The sequence below is a fragment of the Equus przewalskii genome, chromosome 5 (assembly GCF_037783145.1).
Source record: "Equus przewalskii isolate Varuska chromosome 5, EquPr2, whole genome shotgun sequence".
Taxonomy (NCBI): Eukaryota; Metazoa; Chordata; class Mammalia; order Perissodactyla; family Equidae; genus Equus; species Equus przewalskii.
The window spans coordinates 82897923-82909798 of NC_091835.1; the positions used below are offsets into that span (position 1 = coordinate 82897923).

General features: G+C 39.3%; 1 protein-coding gene across 33 annotated transcripts in view; it reads right to left on the reverse strand.

The window, feature by feature from the left end:
• GRIP1 (glutamate receptor interacting protein 1) overlaps window positions 1-11876 on the reverse strand; it is a 598160-nt gene that overhangs the window by 185269 nt on the left and 401015 nt on the right. For 3 of the 33 annotated variants that reach the window (XM_070621973.1, XM_008533962.2, XM_070621979.1), the window contains exon 2: window positions 10863-11162. The exons of the other annotated variants lie outside the window; for them this stretch is intronic. In XM_070621973.1, coding sequence (XP_070478074.1) covers window positions 10863-11145 — 283 coding nt within the window. In that variant the 5' untranslated portion in view covers window positions 11146-11162. The remainder of the gene's footprint in view (window positions 1-10862; window positions 11163-11876) is intronic. 33 annotated transcript variants of the gene reach the window in all.

Sequence of the window (11876 nt, forward strand, 5' to 3'; positions counted from 1 at the left end):
TGTAGCATGGAGATCCTACCATGTGAGCTGGCTGATACAGAACTGTCTGTCTAAGCAGAGGAGTGTCACAAGGTGAGTGTCTTAATGTGACAGGACTAGAGCAAAAATGGAACAAACATGTGTTAACACTGAATATGTGCCAAGGGCTGGATAAGTATTTTACATGTCTTATTTTATTTAAATCTTGTACAACCTTAGGAGGTAGGTATCCTTTCCTAGAGAAGTTCAACATGGAAAATGACACGAAATACCGTGAGGAGCAGTGAGAGGACTGACTATCTCAGTCTCCTGTCTCCTATGAGGACTTCCAAGGTGGCATGGACTCCTTGGTGATTTTGCCAGGGTTCTCCTCTGGTCCTCTGCCCTGTGGGTCTAGAAACTTGCTTTGTTAGCAAACCCGGAGTGGCCCCATTTCTCAGAGGTGAGAAATGCATTACCAAATGGAAGAAACTGATGTCTACTGAGACTGATGTATAATCAGAAATTACAAGAAGACTCTCTGTAAACAGAATACACTGGAGACAAAATATCATCCAAAGATTTCTGGGTGAGTAGGGAATGCAAAGAGGAGGAGCTGCATCTAAAAGGATGGCAATGCTGTGGCAACAGGAGCTCTTTACAACAAGAAGGACTCCTCTCCATCTTTATCTTAGGGGTGATCTAAGTACTGGGCTTGGAACGCTTGAAGAATTAGCTCAGATTTCTTCTCTTCCCTGGATGGTGTCAATATTTACATCTATGACCTCCTATTTACTACGGTTCCAGTGAGGACCAAATCCTAGTCCTAAGGATTTATATTAACACATTTGGTCAGGTTACAGTCAAGGCTTGCTTTTTAAGGAGTTATTTGGTCTCACGTTGAGGAAGTGCTTCTTAACCTTTTTTGGGTCATAAACTCCTTTAAGAATGTTTTGAAAGATAAGGACTTTCTCTCCAGAAAAAAGCACAAATACAAACACAAATACATATTATTTCCAGAATCCTAGAAACTCATCCTTGAATCTAAGGTTTAAAAATAGTGCTTAAGGGGCTGGCCACTATGACAGTGGTTAAGTCTGGCACACTCTGCTTCAGCAGCCCGAGTTCGCGGGTTCGGATCCCAGGCGCAGACCTACACCACTTGTCAAGCCATACTGTGGTGGTTTTCCACATACAAAGTAGAGGAAGATTGGCACAGATGTTAGCTCAGAAGCGAATCTTCCTCAACAAACAAACAAACAAAGAACTCACTGTTTAAGATAAATGTGCATATTCTTACTCTGATCTATTATGTATCGATAAGGTCTAACACTCAGAGTCCATGGGGGACCTATTACCCTTATCAATTGGTATGAATTCCACTTTATAAATAAGAAACGTGAAGCTCAGGGAGGGTAAGTGACTTGCTCAAGGGCCAGTAAAGGGCAGAATAACAAATCTATCAGTTGCTATAGCAGATACGGGAATGTCTGTAATTTTTAAGATGACTCTCTATAAGTGAAAACTTCATCCCAAATTCAAAAGACCACAGAGGGAGTGGAGAAAGAGAGAAATGGTGCTTCATAACTTTTTAAAACCTAAAGATGGCCACAGCTTTTTTCTTTTAATCAGTAAAGACACGGATTAAGTTACCACTATCCCCATTTTACTAACGAGTAGTAATCACCTGAACTTAAATAACTTGCCCAAATTTTCTTAGCTATAAATGACAGAACTAGAATTTGAATGAGTAAGTTGTGTTCCAGGGGCTGTGCTGGTACCTGGGCTACTAGATGCTGTCTGGCCGCAGCCTAGGCAATCTCTGGCTTCATCCATCTCCACTGGTAAAGTCTTAGACTGAAGTTACCAATGGTCAAATACCATACTTTAAGCACACTTGAGAGTATTATCTTGAAGGAACTCTGAACCTTCAAGTTCAAGAGAGTCAGAGCCCAGGGGAACCCTCAGATGGATAGGAAGCTTGGATTCCTATAGTTTCTTTCAGTTTTTCAAAGAGATGTGAAATGGTTTACGTTTTACTTCAAAAATGGTCCATCTTTGCATTTTCCTTTAGTGTTGTGTAATATTTCACTAGGCAACAAAGGCTCCTTTTCTGGTAATAAGTCATGATTAATCACAATCACCTGTCACACTTAATTTAGCATTCATTCCATGGAAAGATTTTCCACCCGCTCCAAGGTGAAATTTACATTTTAATGTCCATAGATAAAGAAGTCAGCAGTATGTGTTACATTCTTTTTCCACTATGAAAACCATTTTTGAAAATTTAGACTGTTAAATAATCCTTCCTTTTATGAGACTAGCTCTAAAGACACATATAAATTTTGAAATCTCTAGTATTACTTAGTCATTTTAGTGCTTTCCTTTTTGCAGCCAATCACAGAAGACCTGCTTTAATGGCTTTCTCTGTAGAGTCATCTTAATTAGAGGGAAATTCCTTTACAAATGGCCCTCCATTTACAGGGCTTCAGCTGGAATCTAATGTTGGTTTTATTGGAAATGATGAAAAATTATTCTTCCCAGAACATACAGTTAAGAATCAGGATTGGAAGTGAACTACGTTCTTTTAACTTTAGAAAAACTTAAACCTATCATATTACCTCCTTCTAAATGGTTTATCCCAAGGACTTTTAATAAAGCAAAAATCTTTTAGATTCTCAGGATCCTAGAAAATTTTTCAAGGTGAAAGGAGTCATACAGGTTATGCAATTCAATTCACACATTTAAATGACAAATAGATGAGCTTCACCCAATTTACAGAAAGAGTGACAAAGGAGGGTGAGGAAGCCCTGTCTGTGGGCTGCGACGGCACCCTCGTGTGCTTTTCACACAGCTCACACGGCCCTAACAACAGGAATGGCTTTTATTCTCTCCTCACAGCATTTATGACAAGCTGGCATCATGTTCTATATTCATTTGGTGCTTGTCTTTCTCCTTCAAAGAATGTAAGTTCCATGAGGGCAAAGAATCTGGGACCTCTCATAGTGTCTGGCACATAGTAGGACTCAATAAATATTTGACAAAGTTTCAAATTCAACCTTAAACATTCACCCATGGTTTACATTTTACTCTCTAAAATAGTTATGCGTGCTTTCACTAGAATTTTTAAAAATCAAATATTTTAATCTCCTCAAAGTAGAAGACTTCTTAAACAAGGTAAGAAGTCGTAGAAAAATAAATTCTGCTACATTAAAATGAAGAGCTTCTGTTCAACAGAAAGCCACCATGAAGAGACTGTAAACACAAGTCACGAATGAAGAGAAGAAAATTGCCACACATGTAAGCAACAAAGGACTAGTATCCAGAATACACAGATAACTCCTAAAAACCAATAAGGAAAATGAATACAAATTACTCAGTAGGAAAAAAAATGCAAAAGAAATGAACATACAGTTTAAAGAGGAGCAAACACAAATGGCTAATAATGGCCAATGATGACCAATAAAAATAAGATCAATATTCAACCTCTTTAGTAATCAGGGAAATGAAAATTAATGATATATACTCAAAACAACAGAAAGCAGGGACTCAAACAGTACACCCATTTTGGTACACTTATTCCTAAATCCATGTTCACAGTAGCATTATTCACAAAAGCCAAAAGGAAAAGCAACCAGGTGTCTATTGACAGGTGAGCGGATAAACGAAACGGATCTGGTTTACAAATGGAATACAGGCACACACGGAGATATTGTGGGTTCCGTTCCAGATCACCACAATAAAGCAAATGTCGCAATAAAGCGAGTCACATCGATTTTTCGGTTTCCCGGTGCATACAAAGGTTATGTTTACATTATCCTGTAGCCTATTAAGTGTGCAATATCATTATGTGTAAAAAAAGTACATATCTTAATTAAAAAATACTTTATTGCTAAAAAATGCTAAGCACCATCCAAATGTTCAGCGAGTTGTAATCTTTTTGCTGATGGTGGATCTTGTAAAAAATGCAGTATCTGCAAATTGCCATAAAGCAAAGCTCAATAGAGCAAGGTATGCCTAGACTTACAATGGAATATTATTCAGCCTTTAAAAGGAAGGAAATTCTGACATGCTACAATATGGATCAACCTTGAAGGCATTATCCTAAATGCAATAAGCCAGGCACAAAAGGACAAATACAGCAAAATTTCACTTATATGAGGTACATTGAACAGTCATATTCATAGAGACAGAAAGTAGAATGGTGGTTGCCAGGGGCTGGGGAAGCAGGGATGGAGAATTATTGTTTACGGAGTATAAAGTTTCCTTTTGAGAAGAAGAAAAGTTCTGGAGAGGGATGGTGGTGATGATTGCACAACAAAATAAATGTACTTACTGCCACTGAACTATACACTTAAAAATGACTAAGATGGTAAATTTTATGTTATATATATTTTATGTCAATAAAAAAGAAAAAAACACAATGGGATAGCAATTTAAATCCACTAGATTGACAAAAAGACAAAAAAACAAAACCAAAAATAAAAAAACCAAACTTCTGACAGTAGCAAGCATTTGTCATTGCTATGGACTGAACTGTGTCTGTCCCCCGCCTCCTAATTCCTACATTGAAGCCATGACCCCTCATCCCCACCAGTGTGACTGTATCGGAGGCAAGGCCTTTAAAGAAGCGACTGGGGTTAAATGAGTTCATAAGGGTGGAGCCCCCGATCCCATCGAACTGTGTCCTTATAAAAGAGACACCAGAGGGCGTGCTCTCTCTCTCCACCATCGGGGACACGGTGAGAAGGTGGCAGTCTGCAAGCCAGCAAGAGAGCTCTCCCCAGAAACCAAACCCTGCTGGAAGCTTGATCTTGGACAACCCAGTCTCCAGAACAGTGAGAAAATAAACTTGCGTTGTGTAAGCCACCCAGCCTACACTATTTCGTTATAGCCGCCCAAGCTGACTAAGACAGTGCTAATGGAGCAACGCGAGGTCATCCACTGCTGATAGGACCATAGAGTGGGGCAGGCTGGCCTGGTCATGCAGAGCCCAGGGGGCGCACACTCATAACCCGGTAACTCCACTGCAGTGTGCCCTGCAGAGAAACTCCAGCACGTGTGTAACGTGAGATGAGTACAAGGAAGTTAACCGGGACAGCTTTTGTATTAGCAAAATCTGGAAACCACCATAATGTACCCCGAGAAGAGAATAGAAACTATAAAGAAAAACAGGTGAATAATAAATTAAAAACACAGGCTGGAGTTACATCAGGGGAGATAAAGAACAATGATGTCCTGGAGGGGAGCGGAGGGGCTTCACATAGTTATTAATTTTTCATATTTTAAGCTGGGTGGTGTGCAGGTGGATGCCATATTATTATTCTTTAAAACATACATACTCCATTTGGCATACTTTCATTTTACATATATAGCATATTTATTAACAAATAAATGAAATTAATGATAATCTACAATCTTTGGGTAAACATATAGCTTAACTATATTTCATTCATCTTGAACCAAAATTTTTTGATAATTTTATCTCTCTTCCCTCGCTATGCTCTTCTGCTTTTTTATTTACAAAAGATGATAAGGAGATAAAGAAAGTAATTGTACTCAATTTAAAGATCTCAACTTTTTATTTTGTCCATTAAACAACGGAGCCCCTGGGAACCAATTTTCCTTTAAGACCGTGGAATCCTCTATTGATCTCAGAGCCTTCTTGTCTTGCTCAGGCTCCTTATACAATTTCCCAGCATAAGTGTCTATCATATGATAATGCAGGAGAGAGAAAAATGGAAGGTCATAAATAAATAGAGTATTAAACTTGGAGTTTCAGGGCAAAACTGGGACGCATAACTAAGCAAGCAAGATTTTGATATAATAAATTACCTGAACTGCCTAAAGAGTTGGCTACATAAATCACAATTTTATCAGAAGTGCCGCAAAATCCATGCCAGCTACCAAATGCACTGTGAATGGTAAAAAATCTTTCATATGCTGTCAACCAAGACTCGGCATGGTATATGTAAGGTCCGAGGGCCAGTGAGATACACGCCGTAGGCTTATACCCACAGTCAGGAGCAACTGTCCCCTGGGGGTGAGCACGTAGCTGTCCACATGAAAACATACAGCAATCTTTGTTACGGCTGGAGGCAGGAGCGATGGTGAGCTGTTAGAGTCTCGGAGAGCTAAGAGGTAACAAGAGAACGCTGAAACCACCAAGAAATGCTATAGTTTACATTTTATTCCACCAGAGTACACAAATTATTCTGGGGGCACTGGCAATGTGACACATAACTGTTTTAGGTACATTCACATTTATCATTTTATTTAATCCTCACTATATCATCCTTGATAGGTGTTACTTTTCTATTTTATGTATGAAATGAGAGAGAGAGCGAGCGAGATTAAATAACCTGTCCAGGGTTGCAGCGCAGGTGAGCGAGAGAGCTGGAATTCAAAGCTAGCTCTTCTCGCTCAAAGCCCAGGACTCAGTCACTATACTCCCTCTCTACGACTGCCTTAAAAATAGTTTTCTAAATGATGACAAAAATTCACGAGTCAAGAGCTAATTAGCCAGGCTCTTGGCTTCCTCCCCCAATTTAAGGGCTTTTCTTATCTTTTTGGCTTTATTCCTGCTCATTAATTAGTTCCTACAAAGATGAATCAAAGAAATAAAATATGAAACCGAGTCTGTCAATTTTGGTCCTTCTTTAAAACTCAGATCATCATGTCTACCGTGAGTCTTACGATTTCTTTTGTTCTCTTTTTTTTGGTCTCTGTCGTATCTCCCATGACTTTATTCATAACACACGTAAAGTGCACGTGGGACCTTGGGCTCTGAGTGGGGGCCTCGGAGTCAAGGAGTCAGAGGCAACACCTACAGCTCTGTGGCCTGGGGCATCTCACACAACCTCTCTGTGTCTGAGCTTCTTTGTAAAATGGGGATACGATCTCAAAGGGTAGTTGTGAGTACTAGAAGATAGAACGCATATAAAACATTTAATAGCCTGACACATAGTAGGAATTTAATAAATGTTAGGTGTCACTATTAGTAGCAAATATACATACACTCATATGTATGTATCCTATATATACTAATACATGTTAAGTATTTTATTACTATGAGTACTACCGTGTACTAATAGCAGAGGATACTCCTATTAGTATACTCAAGGGCCACGGAGGTGGGAGGCAGGAGCACAGAGACAGGGCATCTGGGTAGAAAAGGATTAGGCAGACGTTCTGGCAGAGGCTCAGCTTGAGCTGGGTTCCGAAGGGTGAGCAGAGCCACTCATATGAGGAAGGTGCATGTGTTGGGGACTGAGGCTATTTCAAGCAGGAGGGAACGGTATTAGCGACATCTCATAGCATGAAGCAGCGCATTCTATAGAGTGGATTAGTGAAGCAGGACGCCAGCATCAAGGGACCAATTACAGTGCAGTAGTCGGAGTGGAGACCAAGTCGAGGTGCGCCCACAGGGGCCGGGTAGCAAGTGGAACAAGACTCTTTCAGGTAGGCAGGCTTTGAAGGGATTAAGTAATTGTTCCAGGAGTCAGAAAGAACCATGGAAAAAACTGATAAACAATCCAGCATAAAATGTCCACTTGAACTGTGATCAAATTCTTAATTTTTAAAAAATTTTTGTATTTTCTAGTATGAAAGTCTAAAATTTCAGAGATAAAAGTTGTAGAAAACACCTGCATAAAATAGCCACATTGTCATTTTTCTATTAAAAATTGCCACTCATCAGAATGAGCAAACTCTGTTTTCTCATGACACATATGAAGAACTGGATGAATTTAGTACACACACAGCTATACCAGTAGAATTAAAACTCAAGTTGAGACAAACTCTCAGGAAATAGAATTAAACAACATCCTTCTTCTTTCTATCCATCCTGAACTTACCAGTAGGCTCTTGAATGCATGACGTGCCTTTCCACATACCCACACCTCTCTCTAGAAAGCTCTCGCTCCTTCTCTTTTTGGCCTGATGTTTTCTACCTGGCCTCCAAAATTCAGTTGAAGGGTCATTTCCTCTAAGAGCCTCTCCAATCATCCATCCGGCTGGAGGTGCACGTTCTCTAGCTCCCAGACCTCATGCATGCTTCCACCTTAGGCCTTACCACGCTGAAGACAATTGTTGGTGTTATGCTTATTTGAATTACCAATAAACTATGAGGTCCTTGAAGGTAGGGGTCATGGTTATTCAAACAGATTCCTTGCTTGACTCTCCACTCCTAATTCCAAGCATATTATTTAGCACATATTTGGCACTAAATAAATGCATGTAGTTTGTTCATTCAAAACCAGACAAGTGCAGATTAAAAAATAAATTTATCATCCTTAGAATAACAAGATGACTTTAAAACAAATTCTTTATTTCTCCACCTTAAAACTACAAATAGATTATACGGCACAATGCCCCAGAGATACCTAAGGTAGGACAGAAATCTCAGACAATGCCTTTCAAAGTTGCTTTGAGGAGCAGTACAAAATTTTTTCTTTCTTACATTCACTGAAACTCTACTTTGGTTTCTAGATCAGTCCACCTTCAAATCAATAGTTATGATTTTTCATTATTGTAAATGAACAACTCTCTCATCCAAAAATAGCCTGTTAGAGCATTGTTGGGTCATTTTTTCCACATATGAGCACAAAAACTAAAAGAAGTATTCAAGGGATTAATGTTTTAAGTAAAAGCCACACAGGGTTTTGCCAAAATCTTTCAAGGGAATTTTCTCTCTGGTTCTCTCAAAGCACATTTTCCACAACAAGGAAAATCATTTGACTTTCAAGATCTGAGGTGAGTGTTACATGTGTAAGATCTGAGGCGAGTGGTACACGTGTAACATCTCACACGTCTAACATCTGAGGCGCATGTAAGCCAGACATCAATTTTCGCCCAGCAGATTGGCAAGGATTGAAGAAGCTTGTAATATTCACGGGCAGTGAGATTACTGGGGAACGAGGACCCTTCCACTCCACTGGTGAGAACGTCTAACATTGTATGTCCCTTCTGGAAAACAATTTAACAATACAAATCAAACTCTCAAACATGTGAGTGCTGTTTGACCCAGAAACTCCACTCCTAGGAATTTATCCTAAGGAGAAAACTGGACACCTACCCAAACATGTATGTACAATGGTGGCAATGGCAACATTTGGAATAGTAAAGATACTAGTGACAACTCAAATGTCTTGACAGAGACCAGGAAACACTTTAGCACCATTTAATGTAAAGATACAGAACTATTTTAATAACATGAACAGATATTCACAATATATTGGTAAGTGAATAAACAAGGAAATGCAACAGTGTGGATAGTAAATTCCATCATATATATTTTCAGTGAAAAAGGGGAAATTTATATGGGACCATTAACAGAAGTTTTCTCTGTTGGGATTACGGTTGGTTTTTGTTTCCTTCTTAAGGGTTTCTGAAATTTTCTTGCCATGAGTACATACTACTTTTATAATCATAAAAAAGTGAAACTCTATTTCCCTTTATAAAGAAGTGTCAAGATAACACTGACGGTGGAGTTAATAACTGAAAAGGATGTGGGACAGAGTGAGCGCCTGTATCTTATTCCGAGTCATTAACAAGAGCCAGCTACAGTCTCGTCTCTGGATTCAAGGAGGAAAACTGACACAAAAAAACTCTTTCTACCACCGAACCTCAAAAAAAGAATGAAAGCCCTTGTCAGGAAAACCAGTGGCACTACTGAATAAATTACAATACATCTGCACTTCAATTGCACAGATAACACAGACACTTACATCACACTTTCACACTCAGTCCCCACATCATGCTGCCCGGTTATCAAACCACATCAAGTACTACAACCAGTACGACTAGCTTAAAGAGGCATGTTCTCTCTTCGGGAGGACCATGTCACATCTGCACGAGTCCTCATGTCACTCTATGTTTTTTCACTTATGAAGCAATAAGAAGCTGTTCCACGGACTCTAACTTTGCATATCGAGTCTAGCAGGCAACAATATGGTAAATTTTTTTCATAATAATCTAAAACCAACAAGAATAAATGCTACCTTACTTTTGTAATGTAGAGTTTTTCCAATATTCTTTTTGGGCATGCTAACATATAATCTCGAAAAGACCATGTTTGTGGAGGGCCAGGAACTTCTACTCTTATTATTATTATTCCTATCACATAGATAAGAGAAGTCACTATCAGAGGAGTTTATTTCTCCAAGGGTTTCATGGGCAATCAGCCACAAATTCAGATTCACATCCTGTTTTGCTTTCATAATAGTATTTTTTTCAGCTTCTACAAATGACACTTTTTAAACGAGAAATACTGACGTTGACCAATTTTATTTTTCTTCCATTTACATAACATGGAATTTTAAAGTTATGGAGCTCACAGCGTTTAGTCTCTTCATCCTATTGACAGAAACACTAAAGCCCAGGGACTCTTCTGCGCCCCCGTGTCATCAGCAGGATGGAGCCTGAGCTCAAGTCGTCCACCTCTTGTAACAGAGGTGTTCCCTGTGCTACAGAAAGAACCTGAGGAGTCCACAGCCACGACAATTCACAGAGCATTTCCACATGCATTTAGTTCCCACAATAACCTGTGAGGTATTATTCTTATTATTCTCATTTTATAAAGGGATAACTGTAGGTTGGAGTATTTAAGTGCCTTTGTCACACTTTCAGTCACAAAGCTCAAGGCTTTATAGCCCAAGGCCACAGCTTTGCCACTCTGAAATCAAGCCTGGGAAGCATTTTCTATAATTCACTCTGAATTTAAAGGAATCCATTGCCAAAAAAGTTTCGGGACCGTAAAATTATGTAACAATCTTATGAAAAGATTCATGAACTGTAAGACAACTATTTTACAAGGAAAAAGTTTTTTAGAGTATATAACTTCTCAGAGCATCAGCTTTCTACAGATAATTAAAAATTAAACTCAGAGAATAAGGAAAGCTTACCACTGTTTAGTTTAGCAAGAACTTCAAGAGGGCTCTGATCCAGGCTAACCTTTGCATCATTAATATCAGCAAGCTCACAGTTTAAATGAAAATCGTCAATGTAAGCGTCTAGAGCTTCAGAGGCAGAGGAATATGGCTTTTCTTTATATTGGATGGAACCATCAGTATTAAAGGAGATGCTGTTGGGGATTACACTTGCTGGAAGAGAAGGTTCAGAAGTGTTAGAGCGATGTTTCTTAACTGAGTTTGCCGTGGCTTTCTCAAGATGGGCCGCCATGTCCATTCATCTTTTATAAAACTCTAAACACAAGAAAAGGTACACGAGATTTCAGTTAAATAGGAATGCATGACAATACTCACCGAATCTTTGCTAATCATTGCATCCTGTGTGTTTAGTTTTAACAAATCAATTACTTTTTATCTCCCTTTATGTTTTATGTACATTGAGCTCTCAAGCAGTGTTTGTTGATGGATGGTTTCACTGACATGGCCACAAGTGTAAATTGTACTTTAGAAATGTCTTAGGGAACAAAGAATACAAGCTTTGTTGGGTAAAGCATAAAATAGAGGAGCTGCTTCCTTTTGTCTTGAGTTTTACTCGATCAAATGAGTAGTTCTGGAATCTTGAGGTATTTTTATTTGCTACATTAAAACAGGACAAGCCTCCAGAATCATGTCACAGTTTTCATTCCTTCTATCTGTCCCAACCCCACCAATGCGACAGGGAAAGCCATGGATGAAGATGAGAGGACAGCCACAGGGGATCCTGGCACAAAAGTGATGACAAATAGGCCAGGGAGAAAGATGAGGTGAGAGCGGACAGGAGGGGCATTTCGGAGAACGTTGGGTTCTCGGATCCTCTGTCACTGTGGCCTTAGTGCAAGGGTCCAGCAGCCCACTTTACATCAACGACTTAATCTCCACAAGAACTATAGAAAATAGGAACTATTAGGACCCTCATGTTCAAGATGAGGATATGTGGGCACCTGGAGGTTAAGTAACTTGTCTGAAGCT